This window comes from Heterodontus francisci, chromosome 6 (genome assembly GCF_036365525.1).
Source record: "Heterodontus francisci isolate sHetFra1 chromosome 6, sHetFra1.hap1, whole genome shotgun sequence".
Taxonomy (NCBI): Eukaryota; Metazoa; Chordata; class Chondrichthyes; order Heterodontiformes; family Heterodontidae; genus Heterodontus; species Heterodontus francisci.
The window spans coordinates 120,945,797-120,970,033 of NC_090376.1; the positions used below are offsets into that span (position 1 = coordinate 120,945,797).

The window sequence follows — 24,237 nt, forward strand, 5'->3', positions numbered from 1 at the left end:
AGACATTGAAAGTTAGCGTGCGACAAATACTACATTTCTCTTCCCGAATATTTCACTTGGATGTAGAGATGACATTTCTGCTTGTGGGGGAGACCAAAACTAGAGGTGTCAATATGAGATAGTCACTAATAATCCAATAGTGAATTCAGGAGAAACGTCATCCAGAGAGTGGTGAGACTGTGGGACTCACTACCACAGGGAGTGGTTGAGGCGAATAACATAGATATATTTAAGGGGAAGCTGGATAAACACATCAGGGAGAAAGGAAAAGAAGGATATGCTGATAGGGTGAGCTGAAGTCAGGTTGAAAGGAGGCTCATAAACACCAGCATAGACCAGTTGGACTGACTGGCCTGTTTTTGTGCTGTAAATTCTATATATGTTCTGTAATAATATACTGCTGGAATACTTTTTGAAAAAGCTTGTATTGTATATTAATGTGATACCGAGGGTTCTTGAAAAATGTTTTAAATTGGCTCTTAGCACTCGAAACATGAAGTGGGGAGGTGTATGTCAATCACCAAGGTACTTGATGTCAAATGCAGTACAGATTCACTGAACATTTTAATGAGTTTCTATTCTGGTATTTATTTTTTTTAAAAGCAGGGCTGCATCTGTGAGTGCAAAATTATGCAAATCTTTGTCAATTTTGTGAAGAGGGTTTGTGCGTTCCTTACATTTAAAGGGCCAACACATGAGGAAATGTTGCCACAAAAGTTGGCGACTGTATTTTAACTCCCCTTGGTCATATAAACTGGGACCAAAATGCCAATAGGCCAGTTAGTTGGCATATGCGTGGTGGAGGAGTCCTCATGACCAACCAGATTGAAATCCATAGATGCTGACCCAAATCCAGGGATACATTAGCAGAAATGCTGTCACCCAACACCCCCACCCACCCCCAAACCACCCCATCCCCACCCCCGCCAATCCACACAAGGTTGCTGCAGTTCCAGTATAGGACACTAAGGTTCTATCTGGGGTGAAGAAATTGGGCAACGATTTTTCAACCTTCAGCCCCTAATGTACCACTGGGCCTCTTATCTCTAGAAAAGAGAAGGGTGAGGGGTGACCTGATAGAGGTCTTTAAAATTATGAAGGTGTTTTGGTAGAGTAGACTTAGAGGAGATGTTTCCACTTGCAGGGGGAGACTAGAACTAGGGGTGATAAATATAGGATAGTCACTAATAAATCCAAAGGGAATTCAGGAGGAATTTCTCTGCCCAGAGTGGGGAGAATGTGGAACTCACTATCACAGGGAGCTGTTAAGGCAAATAACGTAGATGCATTTTAAGGGGAAGCGAGATAAATACATGAGGGAGAAAGGAATAAAAAGGATAGGCTGATAGGGTGAGTTGAAGAGGAGTGGGAGGAGATTCATCTGGAGCATAAACACTGATCAGTTGGACTGAATGGCCTGTTTCTGTGTTGTAAATTCTATGACTGTCTCCAGCTAAACCCTGAGTGATTCATAGAACTTCAAGAGACAATGTCACAGACAATGCAACCAGCTGTGGCCATTAACTGCAACTTCCTTCTCTGGTAAGAACAGTCTTCGCTCACACTACTCCTTACTGAGGTACAGTTAGTTTCCTCTGGGGTGTGGACCCTATGAACAAGGGTGAGGCCCCCTGTGAAGGCTCCTCCCCTTCCCCCTCCATACTAGACTCCTTGCAAGATCACATGCCACTCTCTGAATCTCCCCTGCCCACCCCTGTCCCCTGCCCACCCTTCTTCCCGCTCCCCCCCCCACTTCTTGCTTCTAGTAATGGGTGCCCAATATCACTGCATGCTTCTGTAAAGCAAGCACGTCTCTGCACTAACAGAATGGTTAACATACACCATTTCTCAAAGTTATGCACAAATCATGGTAAACTATGTGAAAGCCTGCTTCTCCCTCTGATCATCATTCTTGCATCTCTTGTACATTAAAATCAATGAGTGGATCATAACAGTGCTGCATTTCGCTTCTGTCATCTAACAGGAGCCTTCCCTCTGCCCCTGCAACTGAACAGCATTTCATCAAACCCTCACCCCTCCACCCCCTCCACCCCTCCCACCCTCCCCAACCACGTCCTGTCCTCAACTGAGCAGCATGACAACTCCTCCTCCCCTCTATCCTTTGCCTGACCTCGATTTGGGTCCATTTATTCGCCGCCCTCTAATTTTGCTTGACCTGAATACTGCAGTGGGTCTTGACTCTCTGTGTGGAACAGCACGGGAGATTAACTAGTATGCAATTAAGTGTAAGTAATCAGAGGGTGGACACTGTAAAGCACCATGAGTCATTAATCACATCTTTTACCCTATAATTCTTAGTCTCAAATTAATGTCAAGGCAATCTACATGGCCTGATAAATGAGCAAAAAATAATTCTCACTAGATGAGTAGAAAAGAGATGGAAAGAAAGACTTTCATTTATATAGCCCCTTTCATGACGACAGGATACCCAAAGCTCTTTGCAACCAATTAAGTACTTTTTGAAGTGCAGTCACTGTTTTGAAGGAAACACATCAACCAATCTGCACACAGTAAGATTCCACAAACACCAATGTGATGATGACTAGTTAATCTGTTTTTGTGTTGTTGATTGAGGGATAAATATTGGCCAGGACACTGGGGAGAACTCCCCTGCTCTTCTTCAGAATAGTGCCATGGGATCTTTTACACCCACCTGAGAGTAGCCTGGGCCTCAGTTTAACATCTCATCCAAAAGACAACACATCCAACAGTGCAGCACTCACCCGGTACTGCACTGGAGTGGCAGCTTGGATTTTATGCTCAAGTTCTGGAGTGGGACTTGAACCCTTAACCTTCTTGTGTGTCAGCTATGGCTCTGTGGGTCGCATTCTCACCCGAGTCAGAAGTTCATAGGTTCAAGTCCCACTCCAGGACTTAAGCATGTCATCTTTGGACACCCTGTGGTCATGAAAACTGTGATATAAATGCAAGTCCTTTCTTTTTTCTGACTCAGAGTTGAGACTGCCACCCACTGAGCCACGGCTGAGAGAAAGGAAAAGTAAGAAATTTAAAAGAGACACAGTAATCAGGTTGAGTTTAGGAAGTGCTGTATTGGGCCGTGAGAATTGAGAGTGACTGGCAAATGTGTAAAAAGTTCAAATATTCTGAACTCATGAAATACAGAAGCAGCTGCCTGTCCATCATGATCAGGAATAGTGGAAAACCCAGTGGGTGCATCATTGCACTTTTTTCATGGGATTTGCTAGCTGATAGACCCTGGTCTATCAAGCTCACTGTCTATCATCCTGCTTGTCATATGATACAATAATAATGCAGTTACTGACTCATCACAGTGATCAATCTATATCAAAGGGTCTACAACAGACCCAGAAATGAGGTGAGGAAAAGCCCCCCAGTGGTGGAGAGCTTTAGAAACCATCGTCGCCTGTTACAAGCAGGCCGATAGCTCCACCCGTCGCGTCTCAAGTTACTCAGACACTGGATCCCAAAGTGTTAATTTCTGAAAGCAATATATCTAATTTGTATCTTCTGAGTGTCATAACAGCTCTGTGCCCTGAAAACGTTTGCCTTCAGACACTAACAGGAGTGTGAATGCAAGGATGGCACAAATCTACTGCCAAAGCAGTAAAGAATAAAACAAAAAAACCTCTAGGAACAATTCACTGCCTGCTAGAGTGAGAGTGTCTCCTCCGCTTCTGCTGGTTCTGTTCTGGGCCTCCATTGTTGAGTGTCATGTCAGGACCATGAAAGAGGTCATTAACAAGGTCCTCTACAGCATTAATTATCAGGAATATTTCTTAAAAATGCCCTAAATCCAGCAATTTCAAGATCACCATTAGGTTCAAAGGGGAGCCTCATATCAAGATGGTTCTTTATTCAGTTTTAGCGAAGCTGACTGCAGAACAATGCAAATCATCCAGCAACATGCAGAGAGTCAGAACTCCTGGTGTATCCCAGAACAAATGAATAGGAGGAGGCCATTCAACCCCCCAAGCCTGTTCCCCCTTTCAGTTAGATCATGGCTGATCTGTATCTTAACTCCATTTACTTGCCTTGGTTCTGTAACACTAAATAACTCCTACCCAAAAATAAATCTATGGCTCTCAGGTTGGAAATTTTCAATTGACCCCACCAGCCTCAACAGCTTTTTGAGGAGAGTGTTCTGGATTTCCACTAGTCTTTGTGTGAAGAAGTGCCTCCTAACAACACTGCTGAATGACCTGGCACTAATTTTAAGGTAATAAATATGTTCTGATGAAAGGTCATCCACCTGAAACATTAACTCTGATTTGTCTCCACAGATGCTACTCGACCTGTTGAGTATTTTCTCTTTTTATTTCAAATTTCCAGCTTTGCTTTTCTAATTTTAAGGTTATGCCCCTTATGTTTTTTTATTCACTCATTCACAGGAAGTGGCCATCGCTGGCGAGGCCAACATTTATCGCCCATCCCTAATTGCTCTTGAGAAGGTGGTGATGAGCTGCCTTCTTGAACCACTGCAGTCCAGGTGGGGTAGGTACATCCACAGTGCTGTTAGGAAGGGAGCTCCAGGATTATGACCCAGCGACAGTGAAGGAACGGCAATATAGTTCCAAGTCAGGATGGTGTGTGGCTTGCAAAGGGAATTTGAACTACTCCGCACGCCCTCCCCCACCCCCGCAACTAGAGGAAATCGTTTGTCTCTATCTTCAAGTAGATCACCCTTTAATCTTCTATACACCTCCGGGAATGAATACAAGTCTAATTTATTAAATCTATCCTCATAATTTAACCCTTTTAGCCCCAGTATTATTCTGGGAAATCTGTGCTGCACCTCTTCCAAGGCCAATATACTTAACTCTGCAAATTCCTGGATTTTGTTAATGAATTGATAAAGTGAGGGCCGGTAATGCGTTATCCCAATGACTCAACTTCCCAGCCATTTCTGACCCAAAATCCTTGGTCTGCAGAGTATTACCTCCCCTGGAGGACTGCAAAGTTCAAGGATGTAGGCAGCTAAAGACATGGCTCCAACAACATCTGTTGACAACCTGTTATGCCTGTTGGGATAGGTTTGGAGGTTTGCAGTTCGCTAATTACTGTCTCTATATGTTTGTTTTCACCTTTAGTGTTCATTTCATTGTCCTAATGCATCACACCTAACTCTCAATTTGATGTGTTTGGAAAGTAGCCAGAAATCTTCACCGATGATCACAAGATTGTGCTTACTCTTTTGGCCTCACCTGCTATGGTGCACAGTTCTCTACTGCCATCTTCTGAGCACTCCACAATTTGCAATCTTGCTGTTCACTAATCTTCATCCTGCGTTGCTTATGTACAGTACTAGCCGATCTCCCGCGGCATTGCTCCTGGTATGTTAGAAGATACAAAGTCTTCTGCCCTTAATCTAGGGTTTCCAACTCTGGTTCAAAGTATTCCTGGAGCTTTCATCACATGATTGACCTCCTCCAAGCATCCCTTTCCCCATCTAATGTGTTCATCCTTGTAACACATCATTTCCCCACACCAATTGGAAAACCAACAGACCTGATTGAATGAATAATTCTTGATCACACACAAGTGCCAGGCAATACTATCTCAAACAAGAGAGAATCTAACCATCTCCCCTTGACATTCAATGGCATTACGATTGCTGAATTCCCCACTATCAACATCCTGGGGGTTACCATTGACCAGAAACTGAACAGGACCAGCCAGATAAATACTGTGGCTACAAGAGCAGGTCAGAAGCTAGGAATCCTGCAGCGTGTAATTCATCTCCTGACTCCCAAAGCCTGTCCACCATCTACAAGGCAGGAGTGTGATGGAATACTCTCCGCTTGCCTGGATGGGTGCAGCTCCAACAACATTCAAGAAGTTTGATACAATCAAGGACAAAGCAGCCGCTTGATTGGCACCCCATCTACAAACATTCACTCCCTTCACCACCGAGGCACAGTAGCAGCAATGCGCCCACGCTCCTTAGACAGCACCTTCCAAACCTGTGACCTCTACCACTTAGAAAGACAAGGGCAACAGATGCCTGGGAACACCACCACCTGCAGGTTCCCTTTGTAAGCCACACACCATCCTGACTTGGAATTATATTGCTGTTCCTTCACTGTCACAAGGTTGAAATCCTGGAATTCCCATCCTAATAACACTGAGTGTACGTAAACCCAAGAACTGCAGTGGTTCAAGAAGGCAGCTCACCACCACTTTCTCAATGGCAATTAGGGATGGGCAATAAATGTTGTCCTAGCCAGCGATGCCCACATCCCATGAATGAATTTTAAAAAAAGGAAGAAGCAGTTTCCATTGGTAGGAAGGTCAGTAACAATAGCACTCAGTTTTAAGGTAATTGGCAAAAGAACCAGAGAGGAGATGAGAATTTTTTTTTTTACAGTGAGTTGTTGTGATCTGGAACGCGCTGCCTGAAAGGGCGGTGGAAGCAGATTCAACAGTAACTTTCAAAAGGGAATTGGATAAATACTTAAACAAGAAACATTTACAGGGCTATGGGGAAAGCAGAGGAGTGGGACTAATTGGATAGCTCTTTCAAAGAGCCGGCACAGGCGTGATGGGCTGAAGGGCCTCCTTCTGTGTTATATCATTCTATGTTGTGATGTGCTTTCATCTTTTGGTTGCCATCTCAGGTGGTCATAAAAGATTCCGTGGCACTATATTGAAGAGCAGGGAAGTTCTCCCGGGTGTCCTGGTCAATATTTATTCTTCAATCAACATCACTTTAAAAAAAAAAAATCTGATTATTATCACATTGCTGTTTCTGGGAGCTTGCTGTGCACACATTGGCTGCCGCATTCCCTACATGACAAGGCTTCAAAAGTACTTCATTGACTATAAAGCATTTTGGGATGTCCTGGGACCTTGAACGGTGCTATATAAATGCAAGCCTTTTTATTATTAGTTATTGCTATCAGATCTCCTGAGGTGTCATTTCTGATGAGTCAGACATAGGTACAGAAAGTCCTGTGTATGGAAGTGACATTACAATGAAAAGAATTTGTAGAAGATCTTCCAGTGACAGTGAAGTACTGTCGATCGCCCTGAAATTCCTCAGAGGTGTAAACTGCAGTTCTGGCTCCTTACCTAGAGAAGGATATACCGGACGTAGAAGTGGTGCGACAAAGGTTCATTAGGTGGTTCTTATTCATTCATGGGATGTGGGTGCTGCTGGCAAGTCTGACGTTTGTTGCCCATCCCTAATTGCCATTGAGAAGGTGGTGGTGAGCTGCCTTCTTGAACTGCTGCAGTCCATGTGATGCAGTTTGGCGGGGGTGTCACCGAGGCCTCGTCCACTTTATCGGTCCCTAAGTGTAGACCCGGAGATGTGACGATGAAGGTACTGCTATGATGACTTTTTCATAGTGGTTTATTACAACTGAGTGTCTTGCTAGGCCATTGCAGAGAGCAGTTAAGAGTCAACCACTTTGCTGTGGGTCTGGAGTCACTTGTAGGCCCAGACCAGGTAAAGAGGGCAGATTTCCTTCCCTAAAGGACATTAGTGAACTGATAGGAATTTACAACAATCCAGTAATCCCATGGTCACCATTACTGATACTATCTTTTTAATTCCAGATTTATTTAATTAACTGAATTTAAACTCCCCAGTTGCTGTGGTGGGAATTAAACTCCTGTTTCCAGATCATTAGGAAATGGTGCTTGGGTCAAGAAACTACTTCCCAGTCGAGGTAACCTCACTGGCAGGTCTCCAATTCGAACTGACTAAACGCAAACCAATTAAACTAGTTTCATCCATGAGGCAGTTAGCAAAGATGATGAATTATCTGTGAGTACAAGACTGAACTGTCCAACAGGTGAATTGTTTTAAGTTTTTATCCACAAACCAGCAATCACCACTAAACCGACCTATCAAATTTGTTTTGGTAACTTTTTTTGTTGCTTTCTGTGTCATTTGACCAATATACACCTAAAAATTTAATTCAGAACGTAACACATGAATAAAACATAATTCTCAAAAAAAAAAATCACTAAACCTAACTTTAAAACTACCTATTATGCCTTGGAAATTCCAGCAATTAATTTTGGAAATGTCAGTCATTTCTTTCCCTGCGCAATATCTACACATGATCAATACTACACGTATCACTATTTTGCGGTAACACTTTGTAGATCAACATTTATAAAAGTAAAACACTGGCCTTGAAATTAGTCTGGATCACTTTGGGTCGGCCTTGTTGGCATTTCATTGGGCTAGCTCCCTTGTGACCAGAAATGGATGTAGTGCTGAGGGTGTCATCTAACAGAACATTGTCATTTAATTGGAGTTTCCACTGACTTGTATTCTACAGTAAGTTCCATAAAGTTCCAGAATGTTCATTGACCCCACAGTCAGCCAATGAGTTGGAGTTGGGGCAGGTCTTATGGCAAGACTCATAGCAAACAGTCTATCTTAGAGCAAATCAAGTCTACCGACTCCACATCTTACTTAATCTCCTGGTTAAGCAATGCCTTGATTTCAAAATTCTCATCCTTGTGTTCAAATCCTCCTTGGCCTCACCGTTCCCTATCTCTCTAACCTCCTCCAGCCCCACAACCCTCTGAGATATCTGCGCTCCTCCAATTCCTGCCTCTTGAGCATCCCCGATTTTTAATAAGACAAAACACCCAGCATCAACCTAGGCAACGGCTTTCATTGTTGCTTGGTTAAAATCCCTACAGCACTGTGGTGTACCTGGACTGCAGAGGTTTAAGAAGGTGCCTCACCACCATCTTCTCACAGGTAATTAGGGATGGGTGATAAATGAAAACCTTGCCAACGATGCTCACATCCCATGAATGAATTCTAAAAGCAGGCTAGCTTAAAATTTCAAAACAAGTTATCACTGATTTATAATATATATTATTTTAATTTCAGCTTAAACAAAGTGAAGCCAATGCTGATACTAAGGAAAAGCTTCCACTTCGCTTACGAATCTTTGAAAAGTTCCCCAACAGACCACAGATGGTGAAAATATCTAAATTACCATCGGACTTCTCAGTTCCCAGAATCCGGTAGGTTTTGACAGTAGTGTTGGAAATGCTTCTCCTGAAAGCAGGCTGGGGGTAGACCTTTCATCAGAACAGTTCTGATGAAAGGTCATCGACCTGAAACGTTAACTGTTTTTCTCACCACAGATGTTGCCAGACCTGCTGAGTATTTCCAGCATTTTCTTTTCGCACATTAGTTTAATTTTTAACCAGTATAGTTTCAAAATACCACCGTAAAATACAGTTCTGTTTCTGAATCTGCAGGATGTTCATTTGTAAGAACATAAACAGGAGCTGGTGTTGGCCATTTTAGCCTCCTCCTCCGCTGAACGAGATCATGGCTGATCTTCCACCTCAACTCCACATCCCTGCACTATTCCCACATCCCTTAATTGCCTAGGTGTCCAAAAATCTATCAGTCAGTCTTGAATATACTCAATGACTGAGTATTCACAGCTCTCTAGGGTAGAGAATTCCAAAAATTCACAACCCTTTGAATGAAGAAGGTGCCATGGACACCATAGCAAATTGTTTTATTAAATTAAACTCCCTATCATAAATGGCATGTAGTGAGTACTTGTAAATCAGACTTTATTTGTCTTACTATCTGCCTCATTGTTTTTATCTTTAGGGAAAGTTTTATGAAGCAGTTTATTGATCGTCAGCAGCAAGACACGAGTTGTTTGCTCCGCAGGTTACCCTCAGGATCGTCATCATGTGACCATTCTAAACGATCCTGTATTGAGGATAATAAATATATTGATCAGAAGGTAAAACTGTAGCAATATTAATGACACTCTTACAGAAAAACAAGGTTGTTCTCTGCAAAACTTGGTCAGAAAGTACAGACTTTATTGCCAAACATTGCACCTTTGCTTCAGAATAGTATTGCAGTAATTGATTTCCAGAAAATTGCCTGATGCCTTTGGAAATGTCATAAATTTGAAAGAATTTGCATGACCTCAGGATGTCCCAAAGCACTTTACAGCCAATGAGGTATTTTTTGATGTGTAATCACTGTTGTAATGTAGGAAACACAGCAGCCTATTTGTGCACCGCAAGCTCCCACAAACAGCAATGTGATAATGACCAGATAGTCATCTGTTTTCTGTGATGTTGGTTGAGGGATAAATACTAGCTCAGGGAAAACTCCCCGCTCTTCTTTCAAATAATGGCTGTGGGATCTTTTAGGCCCACCTGAGGGCAGACGGGGCCTCTGTTTAATGTCACACTTGAAGGACAGCATCTCCAACAGTGCAGCTCCCTCAGTACGGCACTGGGAGTGCCAGCTTTATTGTGTGTTCATGTCCCTGGAGTGGAACTTTCCAAAAAAGGTGCCATTGTCATAGATCTTATGGTGTGTGGCCTTTTCTGCAAATACAGTGTCAAACTAAAATGTGCTAATGCGGAGGAAAATGTAGCCCAGTGTCACAACTTATACTGCCGAAGTTGACTAGAAGCAATGGAAGCGAATAACCTGAAAGCAAACTGCAGTGTTGGTGGATATAACCTGTGGCCTATTTGGGAAAAGGTTATTCTCTTTAAAAACCCGAGATTTAGCTGCATTTCATAGAAAAATAGGAGCAGGAGTAGGCCATTCGGCCCTTCGAGCCTGCTCCGCCATTCATTATGATCATGGCTGATCATCCAATTCAGTAACCTGTTCCCGCTTTTGCCCCATACCCTTTGATCCCTTTAGACCCAAGAGTTATGTCTAACTCACTTCCATTAACAATAGCAAGATCACACTGCATTAACTGTCTCTTTAGATTTCCAGGAAGGTCCTGGTTTAACTTCGCTCTCATATTCATGGTTATTTTCAGTTGCGACGATCAGTTTCCAGCATCTGTGCCCGAAATCTTCTTGAAAAGGAAAATGCGATAAATAAAATCCTTAGGTAAGATTTTTCATGTTAAGGAACAACAAAAGACCGTTAAATTATATTACCCATCTATGTTGGAGTCATACCTAGCACAAAGGCAGATGGTTGTGGTTGTTGGACGTCAACCATCTCAGTCCCAGGACATCACTGCAGGAGTTCCTCAAGGTAGTGTCCTAGGCTGAACCATCTTCAGCTGCTTCAATGACCTTCCTTCAATCATAAGGTTAGAAGTGGGGATGTTCGCTGATGATTGCAGTGATCAGCACCATTTGCGACTCCTCAGGTACTGAAGCAGCCCATGTCTGTATGCAGCAAGACCTGGACAATATCCAGGTTTGGACTGATGAGTGGCAAGTAACATTCACACTACACAAGTGCCAGGCAATGACCATCTCAAACAAGAGAGAATCTAACCATCTCCCCTTGACTTTCAATGACATTACGATCAGTCAGTCCCCCACTATCAACATCCTGGGGGGTCACCATTGACCAGAAGCTGAACTGGACCAGCCACATAAAGGCTGTGGCTACAAGAGCAGGTCAGGGTCTGGAAATTCTGCTGCGAGTATTCACCTCCTGACTCCCCAAGACCTGTCCACCATCAACAAAGCACAAGTCAAGAGTGTGATGGAATACTCTCCACTTGCCTGGATGGGTGCAACTCCAACAACTCTCAAGAAGCTCGACACCATCCAGGACAAAGCAACCTGCTTGATTGTCACCCCATCCACCACCTTCAACATTCACTCCCTCCACCACTGACGCACAGTGGCAGCAGTGTGTACCATCTACAAAATGCACTGCAGCAACTCACCAAGGCTCCTTCGACAGCACCTTCCAAACCCACGACCTCTACCACCTAGAAGGACAAGGGCAGCAGATGCATGGGAACACCACCACTTGCAGGTTCCACTCCAAGCCACACACCATCCTGACTTGGAACTATATCACCGTTTCTTCACTGTCACTGGGTCAAAATCCTGGAACTCCCTTCCTAACAGCACTGTGGGTGTACCTACCCCACATGGACTGCAGCGGTTCAAGAAGGCAGCTCACCACCACCTTCTCAAGGGCAATTAGAAATGGGCAATAAATGCTGGCCTAGCCAGCGACACCCACATCCCCAAACAAATTAAAAAGAAATGTATTAATAAAAATGGCCCTCCCAGTCTGCTTGGCTTCAGGTGCAGGCCACCCTGTGGAGCGGTTTACCCTCCACAATGATGGCCCAGCTGCTGAGTCTATCTTTTATTTTAAAGTTTAAAATGTTGGAGAGACGGTGCCTCTATCTTGCAGCTCCCGCTCCGATCTCTTACCTGAAAAGGCAGCCTGCTGTTGCTTCCATGCTTGAAGGCCTCCTATTTGTCCTCCAGCTTTGTGAGCCCGCCCACATCCTTAATTGGGAGGCGAGCCCGCACTGTGGCCACTAATTGGCCAATTTGGGGAAAATCACTGCCAGTTGACTGTTCCTCACAGTGTGGGGTTGTGACCTGCATTTGACCCCAAAGGGCAAAATCCTGCCCTAAGCCGTCAACAACAACTTGCATTTATATAGCACCTCTTAACATAGGAAAATGTCCCGAGGCGATCCATGGGATTGTCAGCCCCTCTAGTTATTTCCATCCCTTTGAATTTTAATTGCACGCAATTTTCCTTTCTCATTGCTAACCTGGATGGGTGAACGATTCTGTAAATGAGTTCACATCAGGGAAAAAAAATTAGTCTTCTTAGTTGCAAGAGCTTTCGGGGCAGGATTTACACCAGTTGTATTAACCCCACTGTAGTCAAAAGTCAGCCCACTGTCTAACAACCTGAGTGAAACAGAACAGGTCTGAATGAACAAGTTCCTGTCTGTGGTGTGGCAGAGCTGCTCGGCCACAGACCATTCTTTCCTGCCTGTTTCCTCGGCTAATGGCAGAATCTGGGAATGTTCTATTATATGGGATGCTGTGTTGGAGGGAAACTGGGAACATGAAGTATAAAAATACTACAGCTGCTCAATAAGCATTTCATCAAATCAATGAAAACATAGCACATTCATCACTTGTATGCACATTAATACTGTTGGTGTTTAATTGCAACGGCAATAGATTTAGTATGAGTTATACACAAAAGATTAATATTTTTACCGTTTTTTGGAAAGAATGTGACTGGTTGACAGTACTCCTGTACACGACCTCCTGTCCAATAAAAGTTATCAGCCTGGAGTTTCCGCTTGATTGCACTGTTTTTTCTGGCGCTATTCCTCCAATATTAGGGCAACAATTGCAAAAGATCACGGAAATGTAAACACAATTTGCATTCAGCCTAATTGGAGTTTCTGCGATATTTTGCACTAATTTTAGAGAAGATTGTGCTAAAAGCCAACCCAGTCCACAAAACTGGCCATTCCCCCAGGATGCATTTGTCTTTGTGACGGGTTTCTGCTAATAGGTTTGCAGTCATTTGAGGAGGCTCCAAGTATTAAACTGGATATTTTGGGTGCAGGGACATTAATAGGAATGTTTTAAAAGATTTTGAATGATTTTTTAAAATCTTCTAAGCAGCTGACTATTGTACCCCAATCTAACTAGAAAATGGTCTTTTATATTTTTTTTTAAGTAATTTTCAGTTATTTAACATCGGGATGCTCACGGTGGATTGATAATCTAATTTAAAATGTTTATTTTTTTTGATAACCTCATTTTCAGCTGTATTAGTCAAACTTTACCAATTTACCACTTTTAAATATACCAAAGAATATCTTTGAAAGCAAAATTTGTTAAAGAAAATTAATTACATTTTAACATACTGCCCGAGTGCACTGGAATCATGGCAGATCTTGAATCTGGTGATATGCAAATGAGTTTGAGCATAAACTCATGGGGAGAAATATAAACTTTACAAAATGGACACAATTTGTGCCCGAAGTGGAAACTCTGCCCCTTCATACTTTTTAAAAAATCAGTGCGATTGAGTGTTGTAAAAGAAAATTGTTTAGCGCTCAGTTGAAAATAAAAATATATTTGCGTCAATTTATTTTGGTTTCTGCAGGGCCTGCACTCGACAGCGAATGTTGAGTGGATCTTTTGAAGGACAACCTGCAAAAGAACGTTCTATTTTAAGTGTTCAGCACCATATCCGTCAAGAACGCAGGTAATTGGACGATCAGACGTGTTAAAGGCTGCCGTTAAAATATGTGAGACAGAAGCCCATTAAAACTTCAGGGGATTTTAGGTCAACATTTAGCTGTATGAATGTCAGAGATTGCTAATCCAAAATAGTTGCCGTGTTTATTAATGGAAATCATTAAAACCACTTTAGGTACTGGTTAGCTTGGTGGGTTAACTAGTTTACCATCGTAGCTTGTAGATTCTTTGGCTTGAATCGTGAGTAAATCCAATAGGAAATTCAGGAGAAACTTCTTTACCCAGAGAATGGTGAGAATATGGAACTTGCCATCACATGGAGTAGTTGAGGCGAATAGTATAGATACATTTAAGGGGAAGCTGGATAAACACATGAGAAAGGAATAGAAGGATATGCTGATAGGATGGGATGATGAGGAGTGGGAGGAGGCTCATGTGGAACATAAACTCCAGCATGGATCAGTTGGGCCGAATGGCCTGTTTCTGTGCTGTAAATCTTTATGCAAATTCTATGTAAGGTAGATGTAAAATGTCATATAGGAAATTTGGGACCAAAATCTCCAGCCACACTTTCTGGGCAAAGTGTGTTGTCTACTGGGGCTGTGAGGATGGAAGGGGAGAACGGCAGAGAACAACTTTATAAAAGTAATGGATATTGATCGTGACATTGACATTTTAAGATCAGTCTCCAAATGTAACATTTCGCATATTTCAATTATCGAGATTGGCATTCATTTAAAAAGGCAATTTTAACATAAGGTTTTTTAAAAATTCACACACTTTATAATGCACGACTTCTCCCTGCACAAGCTGTTATCGGGAATCTGCAATTATATAAAAGATAATTTTTGTGATTCTCTTTTTCATTTCCATACTATAATCTCTCTGGGTGAAGGTGTTCATTTGAATACAGTGCTTTGATTATTGTTTCTGACACTCCAGGTCCCTCCGACATGGTTCAAGTAGTCAGAGAATCAGCAGAGGGAAATCATTGGAAACGCTGACACAAGACGTGAGTGAGAAAATAACCTTGGGAGTATAGATAGTGCTTGTCCTCCACTGCTGCTCGTATGTTTCCATGACTACCAAAGATATAGTTTAAACTTAAGACCAGGAACTAAATCTTGGGAATATCAATAACAACAACATATTGGGCCAAATTTTCTTGTCAAAATAACGCTGAGAATAATGGCTCTTCCCGTTATTTATAAATAAATGGAAACAACAGCATTCGACGAGAACAGATGCCTGGTTAAACACGGAAATCCAAAAGTTGTTGGCTGAGGTGTGCTGCTGCATCATGATCTGCACAAAAAACGGCATCTCACTATCTGCCTCACCATTGAAATGTATTGAACGCCATGAGGTTCCTGTACATGGACATGGACTGAATTCACCACAGAAAGTTAGGCATGTCCATTTCCATCTAAATACCCTTTTAAAGAATGTGTTAAGTCTTAATTACCGCTAAACAATCTCTCTGGCCTTGAAAACTTTTGCTATGTGGAATATCATTCCTTCAGCTTCTAACTGTTGTTGGAGACTTTAAAAATGTAACATTTTAAAGTATTTTTTAACTTTCCTTTCTGTCTCTCTTTTTCTCCTCTCTCTCTTACTCCTCTTTTTCTTTCCCTGTCTTTATTTCTCTCTCTGTGCCTGCTTTGACATTGAATTCACCCACCCTAATTTACAATTCCATCTTAAGCCCTGTGCTGTTAATTTCACAACCCATCAGTCTGATTGGTTAAGGAGATACACAATTGTTGCCGTGTTCACACACTTTCCCTCACTGCGACAGTCTCAGCTCACACTTTCAGCAACTTGCCGCACAAGAAAGCTTAAAACCTAAACGCGCAAGTGCGAGTCTAACTAACGGCAAAAAGCAAAATACTGCAGATGCTGGAAATCTGAAAGAAAATGCAGAAACACTCCAGCATGTCGGGCAACATCTGTGGAGAGAGAATCAGAGTTAACATTTTAGGTTGATACTACCTGACCTGCTGAGTATTTCCTGCATTTTCTGTTTTTATTTCGAATGACTGCAAAATCTAGTCCATTATTTTAGATCAATGCCACTAAATGGAATTTTGTTTTGTATCCATTCATGGGATTTGGGCATCATGGAGTATTTATCACTGATCCCTAATTGCCCTTGGGAAGATGGTGGTGAGCTGCCTTCTTAAGTACAATTAGGTGGCTTGCTTGACATTTCTGTGCGACCAGAGTTTCATACAGGCCAGATTGGGTAAGGACAAGAGATTTCCTTCCCTCAAGGCCATTAGTGAACTAGATGGGTTTTTAATGACATCATTACTGATGCTGACTTTTTATTCCAGATTTATTTTTATTTAACTGAAATTAAATTTCCACAGTTGCTGTGGTGGGATTTGAACTCATATTTCCAGATCATTATTTAGATCACTAGTCTAGTAACATTACCACTACGCTACCGTACCTATGCACAACTTTTGTTCTCAGTTGCTGTCATAACACCGGTTTCTTATGTGTAATTCTCTCAATACATGGGAAATAATTTTACATTCTTCGTCTAGCACTCCAGCACAGTCCGATACCGAAACGCTCAGAGGGAAGACAGTGAAATAAAGATGATTCAGGAAAAGAAGGAACAAGCTGAAATGAAACGGTAAGTTTGCTGCTCTCTGCAAACATTTTCAACTCTGTTTTTATCTTCCGAGAAACATTTCTGAACAGTCTTAATTAAAAATTTCCCAACTTGCTTCTCTCTTCAGCAAGGTTCAAGAAGAAGAATTACGTGAAAATCATCCTTATTTTGACAAACCTCTCTTTATAGTTGGCCGAGAGCACAGATTTAGAACATTCTGCCGTGTGGTAGTGAGGGCTCGATTTAATGCGTAAGTCTCTCTCTTTCGCTCTGCAAAAGAAAATGTTTTCTTATGTGCTTAGGTTTTATTAACCCAGAAATTGCTGAAAAAAATAATGGTGAGTTTAATGGCACTCACTGTCATTAATGCTTTAAAAAAAAAAAATCTTGTGGTGAGGAAGAGGTCCCCTGTGAGTTGTGAATCGCTACAAGTTATTGGACGATTTAATCCCTTCTGCTGTTAGCCTCACGACAACTTGAGTTTCAGAAATTTCTGCATTTGCACATTAATTACCCATTAAGCTTGCAGCAGAAAGTTTGTGCTGGTACTTAGCAATGTGGCGGCACAGTAGTTAGCACCGCAGCCTCACAGCTCCAACAACCCGGGTTCGGTTCTGCATACTGCCTGTGCGGAGTTTGCAAGTTATCCCTGTGACCACGTGGGTTTCCGCCGGGTGCTCCAGTTTCCTCCCACCGCCAAAGACTTGCAGGTTGATAGGTAAATTGGCCATTGTAAATTGCCCCTAGTGTAGGTAGGTGGTAGGAGAATGGTAGGGAATATGGGATTAATGTAGGATTAGTATAAATGGGTCACTCCAGAATTGGCCTTTATAGCCACTCCAGGCGCTGCTTCACAAACCACTGACCACCTCCAGGCGCGTATCCATTGTCTCTCGAGATAAGGAGGCCCAAAAGAAAGTATAAATGGGTGGTTGAAGGGCCTGTTTCAGTGCTGTATCTCTCTAACGTAAGAATCCTTTTACTGATGAGATTTATGTTCCTGATGTGAACTTCAACCCCACACGTTCGGAAAGGGAACAATTGAAACTGTGGAGTCTCACTCCTGCAGGTAGTAAATTGTTCTTAGATTTTTTTAAATGTTAAATTACTTTTCCTTTTTGCCCCTTTTTTCTCTCTCTCAATCCAATCTTTCTTTCCCTCGCTTTATTTCTCTTTCTCTACCTGATTTAACGCTAATTCACCCGATTTCCTTCTCTGTCGTTCTTCTGTGTCTTTCTCAATCCTTAAATCTCATTGGTTAAGGAGATCGACTGTTGATACTATCATACACTGAGGTCCCAGATGCTCCAGTGCCCCTCATGCACTGTTATCAGCTCACACCCAGCAAGTTACAGGGCCTTAAAAGGTGTGGGAAAAAGCTAATTCATTGTCACTCACCGTAAGAAGCCCCACGCCAGCAAATTCTGGACCAACGCGTTATTTATTTAGTCTTGTTCTTTTTTTCATGGTTTTATTGTGAAGGTTAAAGCAAATGGTCACATCTGGGGGGAAAAATTGACAAGAAAAATTCAAGCAAGTTTACTGATGACTTCATGCACATCAGCAGATCAACCAACTTGGACTTAAATTATGGGGGCAGAAGCTGTTAGTTTCTACTACTGACATGAAGACTTGTACTTTCACCTCTATGCAGCAAAGACAAATTGGATTTATATTACATCTTTAACATAGCAAAATGCCCAAAGGTATTTCACAGGAGCGTTATCAAACAAAATTAGACACCGAGCCATGTAAGGAGATATTAGGACAGGTAACCAAAAGCTTGGTCAAAGAGGTGGGGTTTAAGGAACTACTTAAAGGAGGAGAGAGAGGCAGAGAGGTTTAGGGAGGGAATTCCAGAGCTTAGGGCCCAGGCAGCTGAAGGCATGGCTGCCAATGGTGGAGCGATGGAAATTAGGGTTGCTTAAGAGTCCAGAATTGGAGGAGTGCAGAGATCTTGGAGGGTTGTGGGGCTGGAGGGGATTACAGAGATAGGGACGAGCGAGACCATGGAGGGTTTTGAAAACAAGGATGAGAATTTTAAAATCAGAACATTGTTTTCACATGTCACAACCAGGCTCTTATTTTGTAGATCAAAGACTGATCCAATTACAGGAGCAGTAAAGAATACCAAATACCATCAACTGTAGTAAGTTTCTTTTCTGTTCATCATCTTGTTTAATGTGAGCAGTGTTGCGTGTTAATTATGTCAAAGTCTGACTTTATAACTTCAGAATGTATTGCGCGCGGTGATGGTTTAAACACAAAGTTAATAGCTGTGAAGGTAATCTGGAAATTTCCAGGAGGCCCTCACAGCACTGCATTGGTGTAAGTGCCATGGTGAGGAATCTCCATCAGCCCTCCTCCAAGACCAGATTCCCATATGTTCTGGGATCGGTATTATCCTCATAGCTCGAGCAAGCTGCCTCTCTTGGAAAGGTGCATCACCAGCTCTCCCATTGACTCAACCTGATCCCCACCCCTAGAAAGTCAGAGTGTAATCCTGCAGATTGAAATGAGCCGAAGGGAAAATATTGATACCACACAGGAGGAGGCCATTTGGCCATTGTGCCTGTGCCTGCTCTTTGAAAGATCTATCCAATTCGTCCCACTCCCCTGCTCTTTCCCCAGAGCCCTGGAAATTTCCCTTTTCAAGTATTTATCCAATTCCCTTTTGAAATTTACTACTGAATCTGCTTCCACCGCCCTTTCAGGCAGCGCATTCCAGATCACAACTTGCTGTGTGTAAAAAAAAAATAAAATTAATTCTCCTCATCTCCTCTCTGGTTCTTTTGCCAATTATCTTCAATTTATGTCCTCTGGTTACTGATGTAATAACTCGATAGTATCCTTTAAAGAGTAACTCTTTTATTGTACTGTCTCCTAGTGATTTGCTTGGATTGGTCACATACCTAGACTGGGTGATGATTGTCGTCACAATCTGCTCGTGTATATCCATGATGTTTGAAACACCTTTTACAACAGTTATGCACACACCTACTCTGCAGGTAAACTTACATCTGTAACACATCTGCTCTTAAATCAGTAAATATCCTACTTCTGCCAAAATATAACACGTTAAAATATGACGTGTAATAAAAGCATCTTACAGTTTCCAGGTTAAGTCTCCAGGGTTGCATTTCCACTCATGCATTCTTCAATTTTTAAATGAATCGATCACTACATTAACAGTGTCATTCATGGTTCAGTGGGCAGCACTCTCCCCTCTGTCGGAAGGTTGTGGGTTCAAGTCCCACTTCAGAGACTGCAGAACAACATTTAGCCTGGCACTTCCAGTGCAGTGGAGAGAGTGCAGCATTGTCAGAGGTGCCATCTTTCAGATGAGGTCCCTTCTGCTGTCTCAGGTGGGACAGAAACAGTTCCATGGCACTATTTTGAAGAGCAGGGGAGTTCTCCCTGGTGTCAAGGCCAATATTTATCCCTCTACCCACATCTGAAAACCGATGATCTGCTCATTATCACATTGCTGTTTGTGGGATCTTGCTGTGTGCAAATTCCTACATTACAGCAGTGACTACACTTCAAAAGTACTTCATTGCCTGGGAAGCGCTGTGGGACATTCTGAGGTTGTGAAAGGCACTACATAAATGCAAGTTCTTTCTTGCTCTTAATTTTAATTATAGTCATTGTGTTTTAGGGGGTGATTTTCAATCTGCATGCTCCTGGTAGGATGCCTGATCTACTCGGAGTGTTCAAATGTGGGCAGGACCTGCTCCTGAGTTTCCAGTTGTTTAAAATTATCGCTAGAAAATCATGGGTACCACATGCCTGAATTCCTAACATACACACCTGCTGCCCTGATGGAGTAACTCTGGCAACACCCTGAGTAACCAGCAGAAGGCCCATTATCTCTCTCTACTTGGTGTCGACTGCTTAAAAGAGCAATCGGCCACTGTTTCAGGTCACTGTCCGTGCAACTAATGCAGTGCTTCGGATCTATCGCTGCCACTTCTGTGCATAGGCAATGTTTCCGTGCATGTGCAGAACGTGCATAAGTCAGCAGTGTTTTGGAATGCTCTCCATGTGCCTGGATGAGTGCAGCTCCAACAATACTCAAGTAGCTCAACATATCCCAGGACAAAGCAGCCCGCTTGATCAGGATCCCATCCATCACCTTAAAACATTCACTTCCTCCACCACAGGCACACATTGGCAACAGTGTGTACCATATACAAGAAGCACTGCAGCAACTCATCAAGGCTCTTTCAACAGCGCCTACCAAACCCACAATCTCTCCCACCTTGAAGGACAAGGGCAGCAAATGCATGGGAACACCACCACCCGCAAGTTCCCCTCCAAGCCATAAGCCATCCTGACTTGGAACTATATCGCCGTTCCTTCACTGTCGCTGGGTCAAAATCCTGGAACTCCCTTCCTAACAGCACTGTGGGTGTACCTACCCCACGTGGACGGCAGCGGTTTAAGATGACAGCTCACCACCACCTTCTCAAGGGCACTTAGGGATGGGCAATAACTGCTGGTGTTGCCAGTGATGCCCACATCCTATGAATGAATAAAAAAAGGTAGTGCACAATGTTGAACATGCTCATTACTCCCCACACCAGGGCTGGAAATGTTGGCAAATGTGAAGCTTTGATGTGTGGATAAAGATCATGTGACTTGTTAAGTTCTCTCAACTGGAAATTGTCACGTGGTGTGAACCTGTATTTGGGTTTTCAACTCTAGTTGGACGTATTCCTGGAGTTTTCATCACATGACTTCAGCCCTCCATCTGCCCCTCCCATCTCCCCATTTTTTTTATGCTCCTGCTGATTTTTTTTTAGTTTAGTTTAGTGATACAGCACTGAAACAGGCCCTTCAGCCCACCGAGTCTGTGCTGACCATCAACCACCCTATTTATACTAATCCTACACTAATCCCATATTCCTACCACATCCCCACCTGACCCTATATTTCCCTACCACCTACCTATACTAGGGACAATTTATAATGGCCAATTCACCTACCAACCTGCAAGTCTTTTGGCTTGTGGGAGGAAACCGGAGCACCCAGAGAAAACCCACGCAGACACAGGGAGAACTTGCAAACTCCACACAGGCAGTACCCAGAATTGAACCCGGGTCGCTGGAGCTGTGAGGCTGTGGTGCTAACCACTGCATCACTTTTGCATTGTGTTTGTTCGCAGCAGTGTCCAGGAGATAAACCTTCAGTTTCTGGAGAATCCAGAGCAATCCTGGAGGGTTGGCAAATCCTAGCTGTAGCCTATTGCTGCTGCAATAGATTTTTGTGATACGATTTTCTCAGGCAGAATAAAGCCAATGAATAAACATAAAACTATTTGCACAACTAGTCTAACCTCCTCCAGCCCTACAACCCTCCGGGATCTCTGTATTCCTCCAATCCTGGTATCTTGCATATCCCTGATTTTAATTGCTCCACCATTACGGCCGTGCCTTCAGCTGCCTAGGCTCTGACCCCTGGAGTTCCCTCCTTAAAGCTGTTTGCAGGTCCACCTCTCTCTCCTTTTAAGGCACTCCTTAAAATCCTACTGCTTTGACCAAAATGTTGGTCTTCTGTCCTGGTATCTCCTTCCGTAGCTCGGTGATAAACGTTTCCTGATAACCCTGGGATGTTTTATTGCATTAAAGGGGATATTTAAATGCACATTGTAGCTTAGATAGCTGCCTTGACATGGGTTTTTATGTTGTTTACTAAAATATAATGGGATTTTGTCAACTCTAATCTCAGGGTTCCTTTCTGGCAGGGCCCTAGTGGATTGAGGTAGATTTATTGTAAGGACTCTGCACTTGTTGAGTTAGTCGCTCATACCTGATAATTTAAAAAAAGTTAAAATTAAGACTAAGCAATACAGTTTGTTTTCTGGTTTGACTTGACCCCTTAATTATGAATTATTGGCCCATTTCAAAACATCTCCTGTATAAAATCGACACTGAAAATTAGAACAATCCCACATGATTTTACTTGTGTTTGCCATTCTTCATATTTATATTTTTCCTCAGGTTAGTAATTTGAGGAACGTGGAGGGTTGCAATTCTTGCTATAGTGCATTTTTTTAAATAAAAAAAAGCAAAGTGCAACAAAATGCAAAACAATCAGAATTTATACTTTGCTTTGTTAGAGTCAAGCTGCTTGCGCTGAGGCATGATGACTCGTGATATTGAGCAGGGCGGCACCCTCAATGTAAAAACAAAATATTAATTGGGCTGGGTCTGAGGTCTGTAATATTCTCCAGCCGCACAATCTTCTGAAATCTCTGCACTCCTCTAATTCTGACCTCTTGCACGTCCCCGGTTTCCATGGCTCCACCATTGGTGGCCATACCTTCAGCTACCTGGGCTCTAAGCTCTGGAATATCCCTCCCTAAATCTTCCCATCTCTCTACTTCTCTCCTCCTTTAAGATGCTCCTTAAAACCTACCTCTTTGACCAAGCTTTTGACCATCTGCTCTAATATTGCCTTATGTGGCTTGATGTCAAATTTTGTTTGATGACACTCCCGTAAAGCTCTTTGGGTGCTATATAAACGCAAGCTATTGTTGTTATTGGCTGTGAAGCCCTTTGGGACATCCTGATATTATGAAAGCTGCTGTAAAAATGCAAGTTTTTTTTAACTCGAGGAGAATGAAATTTTGTGCAGTGGGAACCGAATGTTGATAGGACGAGGCCCTTTATATGGATGTGTGTGTCCCACAATCTATTTGATGACCTAACAAAGTTAACTCATCAAGAATTGGACAATACACAATTGTTTTTAACATGGAATAAAGGAGGGATAGAAATCAAAACTCAGTTAGCTACCTTCAGGGAGAGCCAATATGAACAACCTAAACAGACAATTGCAGACAATTTCCAGGGAGTTCTTTACACACGATGTCTTTAGATGTAGGACTATGTGGAGTCCTCTGTACATAGTCGTGATGAATGTTTAGAAACAGTAACAAATGAAGTTAATTGTCATACATGCTACGACCTAGCTTCCATGAATGTGTTATTAAAAGGATAAGCGTTTCCCAATAAAGAGATCTACATCAATAATAATTAATTTTCTGAAGCAGTGCAGGAACTGAGTAAGATTACCCATTTACGCCAAATTGTTTGGCCCGTTTCCATGTGTAACACAATCATATAAGGCCCTTACAATCAGGGTTGTCGTCATTTTATAATCAACTTATTTATTACAAATAAATAAAACTGTAAAGATTATTGTTGCTTTATGTTCTAAAATACACTTGATCCAATTTTTAATTGCAGCAGAAAAATATCCTTGAATTATTAACAATTTGTAGATTTGTTTAAAATTATATCATTGAATCATTCAGCACATCATGCAGGAAGCCATTCATCCTATCGTGGCTGTGCTGACTCTTTGAAATATCTATCCGATTAGTCCCACTCCCCCTGCCCTTGCCCCATAGCCCTGTAAATGTTTTCCTTTTACAAGTGTTTATCCAGTTCCCCTTTTGCAAGTTACTATTAAATCAGTCTTTCAGGCAGTGCATTCCAGATCATAAGAACTTCCTGCGTATAAAAATTTCCTCATTCCCACCCACCCCACCATATTATTTGCCAATTATCTTACACCTGTGCGCTCCTGATTAGTGACGAATGTTATTTGATGAGGTATGATTT

The 24,237-nt window shown here is 42.4% G+C and overlaps 1 protein-coding gene across 1 annotated transcript in view; it reads left to right on the plus strand.

The window, feature by feature from the left end:
* nalcn (sodium leak channel, non-selective) overlaps nt 1-24,237 on the plus strand; it is a 175,149-nt gene that overhangs the window by 89,943 nt on the left and 60,969 nt on the right. The window contains exons 16-24 of the mRNA XM_068032929.1: nt 8,861-8,997; nt 9,605-9,743; nt 10,797-10,870; nt 13,889-13,990; nt 14,926-14,995; nt 16,536-16,627; nt 16,734-16,856; nt 18,699-18,755; nt 19,494-19,614. Coding sequence (XP_067889030.1) covers nt 8,861-8,997; nt 9,605-9,743; nt 10,797-10,870; nt 13,889-13,990; nt 14,926-14,995; nt 16,536-16,627; nt 16,734-16,856; nt 18,699-18,755; nt 19,494-19,614 — 915 coding nt within the window. The remainder of the gene's footprint in view (nt 1-8,860; nt 8,998-9,604; nt 9,744-10,796; nt 10,871-13,888; nt 13,991-14,925; nt 14,996-16,535; nt 16,628-16,733; nt 16,857-18,698; nt 18,756-19,493; nt 19,615-24,237) is intronic.